The 14,941-nt window shown below is 39.3% G+C and overlaps 2 protein-coding genes across 2 annotated transcripts; one reads left to right on the top strand and one right to left on the bottom strand.

Annotated features, from left to right (window-relative positions):
- The first annotated feature begins 4,707 nt into the window (after nucleotides 1–4,707).
- Nucleotides 4,708–8,328, top strand: LOC145902316 (uncharacterized). The gene is made up of 2 exons (XM_082990247.1): nucleotides 4,708–4,801; nucleotides 4,895–8,328. Exons 1-2 carry the CDS (start codon nucleotides 4,708–4,710, stop codon nucleotides 8,326–8,328), a joined length of 3,528 nt encoding a protein of 1,175 aa, XP_082846373.1.
- Nucleotides 8,329–9,640: 1,312 nt separating this feature from the next.
- On the bottom strand, nucleotides 9,641–11,933 carry LOC145902330 (uncharacterized). Its single transcript, XM_082990263.1, has 3 exons — nucleotides 11,767–11,933; nucleotides 11,023–11,614; nucleotides 9,641–10,770 (listed from the first exon to the last, which is right to left on the bottom strand). Exons 1-3 carry the CDS (start codon nucleotides 11,897–11,899, stop codon nucleotides 10,233–10,235), a joined length of 1,263 nt encoding a protein of 420 aa, XP_082846389.1. The 5' UTR covers nucleotides 11,900–11,933; the 3' UTR covers nucleotides 9,641–10,232.
- Nucleotides 11,934–14,941: the final 3,008 nt, after the last annotated feature.

Here is a 14,941-nt window from a genome sequence, read left to right as displayed (position 1 = left end):
CTTTAACATTGTCAGCAGAAGTACATGTAATTGATAAAGATAACATATTTGTACAGAAAAATCTAAATGTTTTGAGACCAAATTAAACGTGATTTTCATTAACAGTTAAAATTTACTTGTTTGAAATGCTTGGCTCTCCATCAGCCTCTTGTCTCTCCATGACTAAGATATTATAGACCAATTTAAGTAGTAGATTTTACTTGGCAAACAATGCGAAGAAATACAACACGGACAGCAAGGAACTCGGCAATTGTCATCTCTGTACAGGGCTGAAGATTGACGGTTCCATGGAATGACCAAAGGGAACTTTTGAAACAGGGAAAACCCCGTCAAGAAAACGCGGGACAGTCTGGCTTGGATGCAAACCCGGTGGGAAAAAGTAATTCAACGGGCTTCTGAATGATGACAATCCCGCCAAATGTAATGGATGTGCTGGGGTTGCTTTGTGAACGCGCTGCAGGGCGGCAGCAAGTGCTAACTGCTGCTGCCACCCAGCGGCCATTGCCACTGGCGAGCTCTGGCCACCAGGAGACTTGCACTCTTCAAAGTATGTGATTACAATTTATAGTGATGGACAAATCACTACACATGCATGCAACCAGCCTTACATTCGTTGCATGAACTGTTATGATGGTTCTAAACAGTTAACAGTAATATCTGATAAAATTCCATTTGTTCAACTTGAAATAACAGATGAAAAACCATACATGCCTTATTTGTTGCTTTTAGCTTCATACTTTGTTCTGAACTTATCATACCCTGTCCCTGCAGAACAATGTTATAAAGCAATAGAATGGATATTAACAGGAACAGCTATAAATGTGAAAAGTGATGCTGCCTTTTCACCCTTCTTTGCAGCAATTGATAAAAAATAAAGAACCACTGGTTGTTTGTTTATTATTTGTTGTTTAGTCGAATTCTACTGAAATGAAGCAGTAACTAGTTGCTTACCTTTTGTATGGAAACCGCAATCTTGAGTGTATGTATTCTCAAAACGTATATAAACAGTAGTTTTTTTGCCAAACAAAAAAAAAACATGACAAATATACACAACAAATCAGTAAAACCAGGGAACCACTTCATAAGCACATACCACAGGGGTTCAAAAATATTGAGCCACCTGAGATTCTAAAATAAATAACTAGCCACAAATTGGTCACAGGCTAAGCCAATAATTTGTCTTAAATGAAGTCATTTTTTTTGGACCAACTTAAGCCAGGGATTTTGGCTAGTCACTTAGCCAAACAAGGAAAAATGAGCCGCATACTTTAATATACCAGTTTTTGGCTAAAGATTGAGCCAATATTTTTTGCAGTGTAGCCAACATCACCCTCTGAATGTTAAAGAATGCAAAATTGTGTCCACTTTAATGATATGTTTTATGGAAAATAAACATACTGATTGACTTGTTAGACATATAGCCTACAACACCATAACAAAATCAAATCATGTTTATTTTGCTAAAAAAAGAAAAGGCAATATCAGTAGAAAAACTAGCTATATAGCAGTACAGCATATGATGCCAGAGAAGACATCCTTTAGCAACATTATGAAGTCTCAACAATATGATACAAAAGTCGCTAAGTTGCATTAATAAAAAGGGGTCTATGGATCATTGGAAATATTATAAGGTGGAAGGACGCCAAGCGGTTGCGTAATGCCGTCAAACATATCGATGTCTGATCCATACTCTGTGCTATCAGGCAAAATCTCATTAATTTCTTTCCCCATGCTGCAAACATCACTGCGACTTTCCATTGCAATATTAATTGTTGATAAACATTATTTGTCGTTCACAAACTGTTTGAAGAAAATCCCGCAATTCCAATAGTCATCTTTAACATTGTCAGTAAAAGTACATGTAATTTACGAAAAAAATTAAAAGAAATATAAAATAAAGTTTTGCTGAAATTAAACGTGAATTTTCGAACAGTTCAAGTTTAGTTGTCCTAAAAATGTTGCAGAAATTAAGGCCCTGACAACCACAATTAAGCGCTTCAAAACAGGAATCATTACCACAGATAATATGAATCAAAAATATTTAACTACCGTAAAAAGGATTATCAACACTCTATGTGGTTAAAAGTAAAACTTTACTGTTCCAAATGACAGAGAACAGTTAATTACGATGCGGAATTTTTGTGACTTCAGCTCACACCAAGGTTGGGGAAGAGACGTCAGTATTAGGAATAGAATGAAACGCATTCGAAGTGAAAACCTTGTTAAGGTTCAGCTTTGCAGTTCGACCATGCCAAATTCAAGTTAAGACTACTCTCAACAAATGCAGGATATAGGTAGACTTTCCTTCGAAAAGTTGATCTATTGCGTCTACTTCAGCGTAGAGGAGCAAGCAAGATGTAGCTAGATGTTATAGGCTTATATAAAAACACATATTTTGCTGTCAATTACAGGTTTAAGGGTATATGAAGTGTTGTCTTGTATATTATGGTATCAAAGAATTAAACGCGCCGATAGCGTACTGGACTGTATTCCAAAGGATGGTGGTTTAGGACAGGGGGGTCCAAATGTGTCTCGCCGCGGAATTTACTGCGTCCCGCGACTGTGTTTTAAATTGTGTTGCACATGTACCGCCAAGGTTCATATTAGGCATTTTTGCTGTAAAAAAGTTCTTAGAAAATGTTGGTTGAATAAAATGCTTCACTGCCGTTGTTTGCAGTAAAGGAAAAAGAACGATTGTTATGTTGTCGTGTATTTGCATATTTATTCTTTGTCGTAAAATTACGAAGTAAAACACAGACCCGTGCACGTTTGTACCTGATTAAAATTGGCCCCGATTAAAAACATTTGCATCCCTGGTTTATGATGAGAATTTGCATCTGCAGAACGCGGCGTATTTTACTTAGCTGAGTTTTCTCCTGTGTTGTTGGAAATGAAAAGCTTGTAAGTGTACAAACGCCAAGACTTTTTTGCCTCGAACAAAATCGCTTTGGATACATTGTTTAATACAAAATAATGTGTTCTGCACATATTCTGCGAATTTACGGCGATTATCAAGAAGTGTGTGGAACCGGTCACCATTTGTTACGTCATAAACACTAAACAGTGACGCGAAAGAGGGGAGAACTCATTAAGCAAGAGGAAGTGAATGTGACGATGCGTCAACTTCCTGATTGCGTTTATATCGTCCATGGCAACTAAAACGCAGGATTTAAAATGAAACATTTGTCGGAATGTGATGTACTGGTTACTTCTCAATTGATCCATTTCCAATACTAGGCATAAAACATAATGGCATTTCATGAGCTGTAATCACGTGCATAGAAGGAAAACAATGATTGAATGCTGTTACCTACAGTGTGCGTTTAGTGGGACGAGTAATTTACATGACCTAAACCAACTTGCATGACACAAACAAAATTTGCATGACACAAACTGTCGTGTCGAAGATAGTAGGAAGTCTGACAGACCTGAAAGGGTAAAAGGCGTTGTTAAATAAGGGTTTGAAATGTATTTATAACTTCAGGCAAATTCAGTTGGTCACGTCTGAAAACCTACGAATCTGACTGGAGTGTGGATATCGCATAGTTGCAAACATTGTCAGGAATAGGCGGCTGATCCAGTCGCAATGCCCGGGGTGCGAAGCCTGTAGACCTAATGATCTTGATACGATAGCTCTACAAGTCAGGACCTGCACAGTAGGGCGAACCTGTCAATCATGCCATTGCATGAAACATTACTACGTAGTAATAAGCCACGTTGAAATAAATATATTCGCTGATGCGACGAATCCAAACCCGTTGTCATTCATTCGTGTTGGTTTCCTGTCTTAACCAGAGGATGTGGTGACTCGTCACTGCTGACAGGAATTCGATCCTCAATATTAATGCAGTTTTACATCAGGAAATCACAAACATTTGACAATATTTGCCCTTAATAGTAACCTGTTATGATTCACATTCCCCAGTGTTCGGGATAGGGTAGCGCACTTTGCATAAAGTTGTTCAGATCAGAAAAATGGGTCGCCTTGAAAGCATGGTGGTCCATGTTTTCGTTCAACTCTTTGTTGAGGTTTACTGAAGTGATTAAGCAAAATAATTGGCACGGTGGCCCCTTTCCACTAAATAGACAATGTGATGAAATCTCAATAAGAGTGATTACTTGGGAAATATATGACTTATTTTGTCTGTTATTATTATAAATTGAAGAACATAAAAACAGTAATGCGCTTACTGAGCCCCTAATACTTTAACAATCTTAGTTGAGTTGCTACGCTAAGGGTGGAGGTAGTAATAAATGATTACAGGAAGTTATACAGCGCGCAGGTTGTCCATCAGCTGCTTGCAATGAAACACCGTCACTTCCTACCTAACTCACGGTTACAGTGATTTGTAGCATGTACGATCATTTTATAGCGGTTACTTGTGCGTGAACATCAGTTTCTGAGTTTAAAAAATTATCATTCTTCCAATACTTTGGGTATTCAGGATTTTCCAACTTTCTCTTGGAGGTATTTTTTTTGTTTTCATTGTCAGGCATCGAGTTACAACTGTTACCTAGGAGCTAACGTTAAGATTTGCTGATGTTCTTAATTAGCACAGAAATTGACGATGACATTATGGAGAAATATATTTTTCTGTAAATCATGAGGTTAACTTACTCTATTTCCTAGCTTTCTTTCAAAACTAAATAGCGCCCAAAATATTTTTTGTGATAATTTTTAGTCTAAACAGACAGAAATCTTAAACAATGTTAAAGTTATTGTTGATATTTGTGTTGATCGGATGGGCGGAAGGTGAATGTCCGGGTGAGGACACAAGTCTGGCTCCTCTTCCCATCACAAGTAAGTGTGAAGCTAACAGTGTAACCTCCTGAATATAATTTTTGATCACACCTTAAATCATTTGTCCAAAATTAAGCCTGTGTCTCGTAACAGGATATGAAAATCTACCGGTTTGTGAAGCTCCATATCTTGATCCCAACTGCACTTGTCCCTCGTTCATGTTCGAATGTGCTTGCCATAAGTTCGGGAAATGTGGATCGAATCAACCAGGATGTATTGGGCTGTGGTATGTAAATGACGCAATTAAACACTGTGGAGATTGGAGTGATGAGTTAAGTGAGGTTTGTTCTGATGGTAGTTTCCAGTGCAATTGCTTTAACACAACATGTCCTGGAACATGTGTACATGCATCTTTACGATGCGATGGAATTTCGCGTTGTCCTGACGATAGTGATGAGCTTAACTGCATATGTCCAGCGGACAAGTTTGAGTGTCCATGTTACAAAACTAATAACTGTACGTTAGGGTGGGGTGGTTGCTTTAGGACAACTCAGCAATGCGATGGAAATAACAACTGTGGAGATTGGAGTGATGAGGTTAACTGCACATGTCCAGCGGATAGGTTTGAGTGTTCATGCCACAAAACTAATAATTGCACGTCACTGGGCTCTTATTGTATTAGTAAATCAATGCAATGCGATGGAAGCAGTAACTGTGGAGATTCGAGTGATGAAGTTAACTGCACATGTCCAGCGGATAGGTTTGAGTGTCCTTGTTACAAATTTAAAAACTGCAGTTCCTGGCGGAGTGGTGGTTGCATCAGTAAATCTAAGCAATGCGATGGGTTCAATCACTGTGGAGATTTGAGTGATGAGTTTAACTGCACATGTCCAGCGGATAAGTTTGAATGTGCTTGTGTTGGATTGAAACAGTGTATTCTAAAGGATTTAAATTGCATTGATCGATCTTTGTTGTGTGACGGAAAACCTGACTGTATTGATGGAAGTGATGAGACACATTATACTTGCAACTGTTCTGGTACTTACGCAAGATGTCCATGTAATCCAAATAACACACAGTGCTCACCAGACGGTAGATGTATACCTTTCAGCTGGATAAATGATAACTTCGTAGATTGTGTTGATGGAACTGACGAAGTTTGTTCATTTTCTAACATCACATGTCAATCTTGTCATGTGGTTACTGTAACTTGTCCAAGTGAAAAGGAAGCCAGAAATCTCATACATACGACTGATCCATACACGTGCAATGAAGTTGTTGGTGAAACGTGCGCTACCGATGTTAATAATTGCGAAGTTGTAGTGATGTGCACAGTTTCAACATTTAGCAAATCCTGCGAAAATTTATTTTTCTGTGAAAATCAACAACTTATTGCAAGAGAATATTTTTGTGATGGACAAGCTATTGATGGCTGCAAGGACAAAAGTGACGAAGTTCAACATGGGTTTGGATTTAAATGTTCTGGATCATCAAGAAAAGGTGTTTGTGTTTTACCTCAAACCAACGTGTACGACTCAGTGGCTCAATGTTCTGACAGTTCTGATATTTGTTTCTTCAATGGACAGTTTAGATGTTTCCAGTGTTTGGACAGAAATCTGATAGTTTCAAGCAAGCAAGTTTGCGACGGTGTAGTGGATTGCTTTGATATGTCAGATGAATGTTTGTGTGAAAATCAAACATTATGTCGCGATATACGAGGAGATTGTCCCCAGAACCAAATGCATTGTAAGGACAGTTCTACATGTGTGGACCAAGATAAGGTGTTATGTAACACAAGTGTACAATGTGTCAACCAAAATAACACAAAATACTGTTCAACTGGGACAGCATCAGTGCAAAGTGAGTGTGTAGCAGATGACAACATCTTCACAGTAAATAATTTGGGCAACGAATCTCTTTGCGTTTTAGCTATGAAAATGCAGTTTAGAACCGCTCAAAAAATAGGTGGAATACCTTATGCAAGGAGTCGATTTCCCATGTGGTGTGATGGATCTGTCAACGATTTCTTCGGGCTTGACGGAGAAATTCTGTGTCCGAACAGGTTTAAATGTTTCAACAAAGGAAAAATTAACATGGAAAATCAAAGAGTCTGTGATGGAATAATTGATTGCAATGACAAATCAGACGAATTTCTAGAACTTTGTAAGAATACCCGCTACTACTGCAGAAGTAAAGGAAAGATTTCCATCGACAGGAATCATGTTTGTGACGGAATAATGGACTGCGATGACGTATCTGATGAAAGCAGGTGTCGTTGTGAAAATACCAGGTTTTATTGCACAAATAAACAACCTTTGTCTGTTGAAATGAAAGTTGTACAGAACGGAATTAATGACTGCTCAGACGGAAGTGACGAATGTGTTAATTTGGCTGGAAACGCATTTGCAGACGTCAACGAAATGATCGCAAACACAGTTTATCGAGGTATCTTCTGGGTGACAGGCATCTTAGCACTGGGAGGGAATTCGTTTGTATTTGTTACAACCACACGTGACTTGATTAAAGTTAATAAGGATCAGAATTTGTTTATTAATACAAGCGTTTTTATTCTCAACCTCTGCGTGTCTGACCTTCTCATGGGAGTTTATCTGCTGGCAATCATAATACAAGCGACTAGATATTCTGGATCTTATTGTTTGTTTGATAAAGAATGGAGATCAAGTAGCTTGTGTTCAGGACTTGGAGCACTTGCAGTTGTATCATCAGAAGCATCAGCCTTCACTATGACAGCTATGACCACATTTCGCCTGATATCGGCCTTTAAACCTTTCCTCATGCGAAATGTCAGTGTTACTAAAACTGTGATTGTTGAGTTGTGTTGTTGGATATTGGCTATTTTGTTGGCAACCGTTCCTTTGTTCAGCGCAACTTCTGAGTACTTTGCCACTGATGTTTGGTTTCCAAATAACTTTTATGAAACCGATTTTGTTTCAAGAGAAAATATGTCGTTACTTGCACAAAGAATTTCCACAGAGCCAGAGTCTTGGTACGATGTTAAACGTACAATTGAAAACGCCTTTCCACGTAACTCTATCAAGGGAGAGTTTGGATATCATGGTGAAACGAGCGTCTGTATGCCACGTTTGTTTGCAACTACCAATGAGTTTGCTTGGGAATATTCAACATTCCTCATCACAATCAACTTCCTCATGTTCATCTACATGGTGGTTGCTTATTTTCTTATTTACAAGCGAAGCAACCGCATGAAAGGATCCAGAAGCACTGATGTCAGCTCCAAGATGCAGAAGAGAATCACCAGGTTGATTTTGACCGACTTTTGTTGCTGGATTCCAATTTGTGTGATGGAATTTTTGAGTGTAGGAGGAGTGAAGATGCCAGGAGACGCTTATGTGTTAAGTGCTTGTCTGTTGCTTCCAATCAACAGCGCCCTCAACCCCTTGCTCTACTCCAAAGTATTGGAAGAGCGATTGTCGAAGATGAAAGAATGGCTCGTTTCCAAAATATCATCATTACGTACATCAAGGAGTCGTTCGTCTGATTTAAGTGTCAGATACAACCCCCATGCTGAGCAGGATGGTGATGGAGGGGTTGAGATTGTTGAATAAAAGCCGCATTGGAGTTTTAAACAAATAGTATTCGCATGAATAAATTTTGGTGAATATTTAAGTGGGCGAGGATATGAAATTAGGTTTCTGTTTTATGCTTTCTGCATTTAATGTTTTCTGTTAAATTACCACATCGTCTGCTATCATTGTTGCGTAGAAAAATTAGAGCAGAATTAATAATTGCATGTTATTTGAAATGTTGCACTCCAATAACAAGCCCAGTGTCCTTTAACAAACAATTATCGTTATTCGGTTTATCCTCTGTGTATATTCAAATACCTACGTCAAACCTTTTTTAATGTTTTGAAACAATGTCGATTGTGACGGTGATAATATCCCACCAAACTTTCAACTGTACATAAAGAACCATCCTGCATGGCATCAAAAACTTAGCATTTATCACGTGTGCATGAGTAAGAATGGAATGCGAGGCCAGCAATAAAAGTGGGCACAGGTAATCTGGGTCATCACCTTCTCGTCTTCTTATGCTGATCGCCCAAAAAAGTGTTTAACTAAAACATTTCTTACCTGCAGTCTTCTCACAGCTTGCAATCAACGTCAGCGCCACGCTGGTTGTTTTCCAAAGGCATCCCAAAGCTTCAAACTTGTTTAGGCACTGAGCACACATGAAATACCTCGCTTACTTCCTGCCATAAAGTTACTGCAACGCTAAGCAACTGTATGAGTGCAGTAGCTGAATACCATTTACTGTCAATAATGTAATTGTATCTTGACAAGCTTCTTTGTCGGGTTTTATTACGTCACAGTAACATCAACAATTGTTTAGTGTGTGCAAAATAAGCATTGCCATTCAAATTGGCTTTAGTTTTTTCTCAAAACCAGTCGGAGGACGTCATGCGTAACAACTGAGTGTCACGTGGTTATGAGCGCAGCAAGAAGATTAAAAACTGTTTGCCGCATTCTAAAAACAATTTCGTCCACAGCTAGAGATAAAATCAAGGTTGCCGTACCGGGCTTTATTCTAAGATTTGGCTTCATGGCAATATTTAAGAACCAGCAACATGATGTAATATTTGATGCACAATTAGATGCAAGAACGCAAGGCGGTTGCGTAAGATCTTGAAACTAATCAGGCAAATCTCATTATTTCCATTCCCGAAGCTGCAAACGTCACTGCGACTTTTCATTGCAATGTTGTTTGTTGATTTGATCGTCGTTCACAAAAATTGAAAATCCACAATTCATGCAATCATCTTTAACATTGTCAGCAGAAGTACATGTAATTGATAAAGATAACATATTTGTACAGAAAAATCTAAATGTCTTGGGACCAAATTAAACGTGATTTTCATTAACAGTTAAAATTTACTTGTTTGAAATGCTTGGCTCTCCATCAGCCTCTTGTCTCTCCATGACTAAGATATTATAGACCAATTTAAGTAGTAGATTTTACTTGGCAAACAATGCGAAGAAATACAACATGGACAGCGGGGAACTCGGCAATTGTCATCTCTGTACAGGAATCGTGTCTCAAAGTACAGTTAAAAATGGATCGAACATTCTGGCAGTGTATGTACATGTGGCATGCTGAGGTATTAGCACTTGTTGGATTGAAACTACGTCGTTGTGTGTGACGTCACAATGACGTCACTCGCGTTCGTCGATGAGCGTTAAAGCGTCTAAACTAAATGGGCATCCGAGTAATAGGATTGGTGAAAGTAATGTGAGAGTTCAGGCAAAACGCATTCGGGCCGTTTGGTGAAGCAGGAAAATTAAAAAGTGGTTGAAAAAGGCAAAGTTTTCGCCCCTTCAAAACTTGTTTGACTTTTTTTCCGCACCACTGACGTCACTGCAGGGTCAGATACAGCTCTGGGAAAAACGTTAAAATATCAAATATTGTTAAATTTGCGAACATGCTTGGATGTAGTTTCACTTGTGACGAATTACTCAGGAATTTGACCCATCATTACATTTGGGTGCGGAAACTTTCCACGCTTTGGGCTGAAGATTGACGGTTCCATGGAATGACCAAAGGGACCTTTTGAAACAGGGAAAACCCCGTCAAGAAAACGCGGGACAGTCTGGCTTGGATGCAAACCCGGTGGGAAAAAGTAATTCAACGGGCTTCTGAATGGTGACAATCCCGCCAAATGTAATGGATGTCCCGGGGTTGCTTTGTGAACGCGCTGCAGGGCGGCAGCAAGTGCTAACTGCTGCTGCCACCCAGCGGCCATTGCCACTGGCGAGCTCTGGCCACCAGGAGACTTGCACTCTTCAGCCATCGTGTTGGGAGGTTTCAAAATCTGCCGCAACAACGTCGGATCAAAATACGGTGAAGTGGGGAATGACGTCACTCCCGGGACTGCCCCCAAGTGGTTGAAGAGACCTTGTTTCTCCCGTTTCCTCCACTTTGCGCGACGGTTTTGAAACCAGACTTGGACCCGAGCTTCGGTGAGATCCACGCGCAATGCAAGGTCCTCCCTGCAAAATATTGGAAAAATTTATTTTCAACAAAAAAATAACTGGTTTCACGAAGCATGGCGTCCCAGTCCAAAAAACTTTCCCATAATTGATCCTTTATTGTGTCCATAGAAAAAAACTTCTAATTGTCTTACTTGAGGTTAAATAACGTATATTAGAAAACATTAGAAATGTGTTTTCATAATTTCTCTGGTCTGGGAAACATTTCGCCCACAACGCGGTTGTTATTATAATTGATATTTTTGGACAAACCTTGTGAAAACGTCGGGATAATGAGTTTTCTGAAAAGCTCTTTCCAATTCTTCCAACTGAAATGCGTTGAAGGTCGTCCGGTAACGGCGCTGTTTCCTTTTAGGAGAGTTTTCGTCGCTCAGTGAAGCGTGAACGGATGTCGATGACGTGTCACTTCCGCTCGCCTTCTCTTCCGCATCACGTGACTTGGTGACGTAATCGGTCGTCATACTCTCGGGGCTGGACGCACCCTCCCCGCGTCGTGGTTGAGCGAGTTTGTTGATTGTTACGTCATTTCTCTTTGGCGCGAATTGCGATTGTTCGTCATCCATTTTCTCCTGAGCCTTTGTGACGTAATTTTGGCTGCACTGACGTATCAGGTACATTAGTTGGTCGTGATAATTGAAGTAAGGTTTTGTTTCATTTCGTTGGTCCGGTCTCGAACCTCCGGCTGGTTCGTTGATATGCGGAGAGCGTCCATTTTGTATCGGACTGTCGGACTTCGGCAAGTCATGGGAATTCTGCCGGGTTTTTGTCGATAAAACTCGGTCGGAGGTTGATACCACCACCGATCCGAGTTGATAAACTTGGGTAGGAAAATCGTCCTGCGTGACTGTGAAGTAAAAAATGCAGATTTTTGCAAAAATAACCCACTACGTTTCATAAGCAAATTTAAGGAACAAAATCAGTTCGGTTTGCATGTAATGAAATGCCCCATGTGTAACCAAACATACACTCAAGCAAAAAGTTACAAAAAAAAATTACTTTTTTCCTGCGTAGGTTGTCGGTCAAACACATCGGGTTCAGGTAAAGGTTTTGATCCAGACTCTGTAGATTTGCCGAGGATTCGGTCAATGGAATACGAAGATAACTGCGATGTCCCAAACTGTGTCGCCATTGCAAAACTTACGCTAACAATCTGTGTTGGTGCTGAAACTATAGAAAAATCAACAAACAGGTTACAATTGTTCAAACCCTCGAGTAATTTAAGACTATTACGATTTCCGTACTCAAACTTTTTAAATCCAACAATCACAAACAATATATTGGTTATAATTTATTAATTTAAATATTTTATTTTCCAATCATTTCCAAAACACAATTCCACTTGAAATTGAAGAAACTGGCCCATACAAAACATTGACGAACATTAGGATGAAATTCTCGATAAAACGCACTGTACTTTGTCCTGTATTAAGTAATTTTGAATGCATTCTTCCTATCTTGTAAAAATATTTCGTCAAAATTTTAAATTAACGAAAATTATAAATGAAACAGGAAAACGAAAAGACATCAAACGATTTTGTGACATCACAATGCACTTTCTCTGCTTCCCTATAACGCGATGTACTGTCACTGTGTGATGACGAAACAATGGATAACGCGCGGCGACAGTAGCGCAAGTGAATGTGGAAGCCTTTTTTCTCTACAGACGCAAAATTTCTGATCAATAAATACTCCAACATACAGGTCCACCCGACGTCTTGGACATCTGCTTTTGCACAATTACATGAAATATTAAGAAGAAAAAGGTTTTTAGTGCCACGATTCGTTGGTTCAATTTTCCTCAATGTTCTCATACGAAAATATGTGTAATTATGATCCGCAAAATGACGATAATTCCTGAAATTATTTTGTAAATGTCAATTCAAGTTATTTCCAGGGAAATCGTATAATTGCAAAATCGATGTTTATGCAATGTTTATTATCACTAAACTCCGGATGATGCAAGGGGGGGAATTGGAGGAACACATTTAAACTCGGAACAAGTCTAATATTTATACAATGATCTCCATTTCGTTTTTATCTCACCCACTGTAAAGATGTTTCAGGTCAGAGGTTGCCAGTCTTTGGTACCCGGGCCCTGCACCGCTGCTCAAAGACCTGTGGCCCCAACCTATCCATAAAAATGCAGCTGTCAAATCAACTAACCAAATCCATATTTATTGAATTGTTACGTAAACGGAACCAGTGCTAACCCAACCCCCTTGCAGAACACCTATGCCCCCCCCCCCTCCAGGCGTTCCATAGATCACCTGTCTATTACGTCATGGCATAATACGAGCAACGATTTCTCCTAATTGGCAAATTCGTAATCGGATTTTTGGCCGCTTAAGACAGGTGCCAACTAACAGAGCGGAACCATACACGGTGTGACATCACAGTCGTCCATTGTCGATTCATAATCATTTGTCAGCATTAGCGAGCCACGCTGGAAGAGTTTAATCGGCCAAACCAAATCGCTCTTAGCTTTTTCTTTGGATTATGGGGCACAGCACGTGGTCGCATAGAAATAACATACCTAGCTTATGTAAGGCCGGTGTGCCCAGCAGGTCGCTTGTACTAAGCCGGACGTTTTCACTATGCCTGGTTTTGTCAGAATTACATTCGACCGAACGAACAAATTTATGAGATTTTCAGCTCTTATCGTTGATGTGAAATGGAACAAATAAATTAAATAATGAATAACTCGCTTCCTCACGTTCAATATATTTCACACACCTTTCTACGGTACAACCCAAAACACACATGTTAGTTCAACTTGCAACAATAATCGTTAATTTACGAGATTTTTTTGAAATGTAGAAACGGAAAAACCTTCTGAAACTAACTTAACTATCTGCCGCGTTAGGTAATGTTCAAAATTTAATTTGTTGGCGCCATTTTTTTAAGTACATAAATGCAAAAAAATACTTTCCCTGGTCCTAACTTAGACGGAGTATCGTTGAAGAAGCGCCAAATACACACAAGCTCGACTTGCTCATATTAACTCAGAAGCCCTCGCCGTGTTTGTTAATAACCTCAAAGCTCTGTTGTAAATAACGACGGCCAAGACGTCGAACTTAGCTTGAACTGTTTTAGCAAACAACGTCAAATTGACGCATAATGCACTCACTGTGCGTTCACACAAGCACTGTTACGTCACAAGGCTCGTAATTGAGTAAGTGCAGCTGCACTAAAGGATTGGGCGGAGGAGACGCGGATGAATTCGAATTTTGCTTTTGTGTTTCAAGGGTTGTGTAAACTTCATGTGGTTTAATCTGTTTGTTTTCATTAGCGGAAAAGATCAAAATACTCTAATTTTAATAAAACGTCGCCTACTTGATCTCATGCCGCCATTTTGAATACTGCGCTTTGTGTAGTAATGCAGTTTTTAAGAAAAATATTTTTTAAATGCAATTAAATGTATTTTAATTAAAATATATTTGAGAATCCAACCAACTCTGCATCGAATCAAAAAAAATTTCACCTTTTACAACAAAATTAAAAACGTCTTTGTCAGTAAACGAAAAGCTAGTCTACGTCCAATAAACCGCCATACTTTTGTAAAACTATCACACTTATCTTATCAATGCGACCCCTGTTTTAAAACAAGTTTAGATTTAACGATAGTTAACACACAGTTCGGACATATTTCGAGGGGCCACGTGGGTTTTTGGATCCAAGGTCACCTTGACCAGAAGCACGTGCACCGGAGAAACTCGAACGCCCTGACATGATTCAATCAATTGAGACAAAATACTTGTAAGCTAGACACGGGAAGTGTGCTGCTATGGTTGGAGAGGCTTTGATGTGCAAACGCAGACTTTGTTACAATAACAAACTCTTACAAGTGGCACGCGTTTGCGCAGTCAAATGCTTTGATCTTTATATGTTCAGTGAATTTCTTAAGATTTGTTTGCGTTAAATATCGGTTTGATGACTCGCATGTGGCATCGGCAAAACAAATCAACTTTCTCGCCAGTAAACAACACGTTTGCGATGATGTGATTTTGCTGTTTTCGGGACAACAACACAAAACACAATGTTAAATAAGTTCGCACGAAACTTTTTCCTAATAGTTTGGAAGAATCTTGGTTTCTTCAAGAAACGTGTAAATTGAAAACACTTTGTCAAGAAAACAAACAATTCCATAGGTTGCCCTTCGTTCGAAACTTTT

This window comes from Ascidia mentula, chromosome 5 (assembly GCF_947561715.1).
Source record: "Ascidia mentula chromosome 5, kaAscMent1.1, whole genome shotgun sequence".
NCBI lineage: Eukaryota > Metazoa > Chordata > Ascidiacea > Phlebobranchia > Ascidiidae > Ascidia > Ascidia mentula.
Note: the sequence above shows the minus strand (reverse complement) of the source record. Positions and strands in the feature narration are given on the sequence as shown.

What these genes read in the sequence shown, in the direction of transcription:
- LOC145902316 (XM_082990247.1), top strand. Translation starts at nt 4,708, where the DNA reads ATGTTAAAGTTATTGTTGATATTTGTGTTGATCGGATGGGCGGAAGGT. An exon ending in GGCTCCTCTTCCCATCACAA is followed by an intron (nt 4,802 to 4,894) that starts GTAAGTGTGAAG and finishes GTCTCGTAACAG; the next exon opens with GATATGAAAATCTACCGGTT.
- LOC145902330 (XM_082990263.1), bottom strand. Translation starts at nt 11,899, where the DNA reads ATGGCGACACAGTTTGGGACATCGCAGTTATCTTCGTATTCCATTGAC. An exon ending in ACAACCTACGCAGGAAAAAA is followed by an intron (nt 11,615 to 11,766) that starts GTAATTTTTTTT and finishes TTTACTTCACAG; the next exon opens with TCACGCAGGACGATTTTCCT. An exon ending in TATCCCGACGTTTTCACAAG is followed by an intron (nt 10,771 to 11,022) that starts GTTTGTCCAAAA and finishes AATATTTTGCAG; the next exon opens with GGAGGACCTTGCATTGCGCG.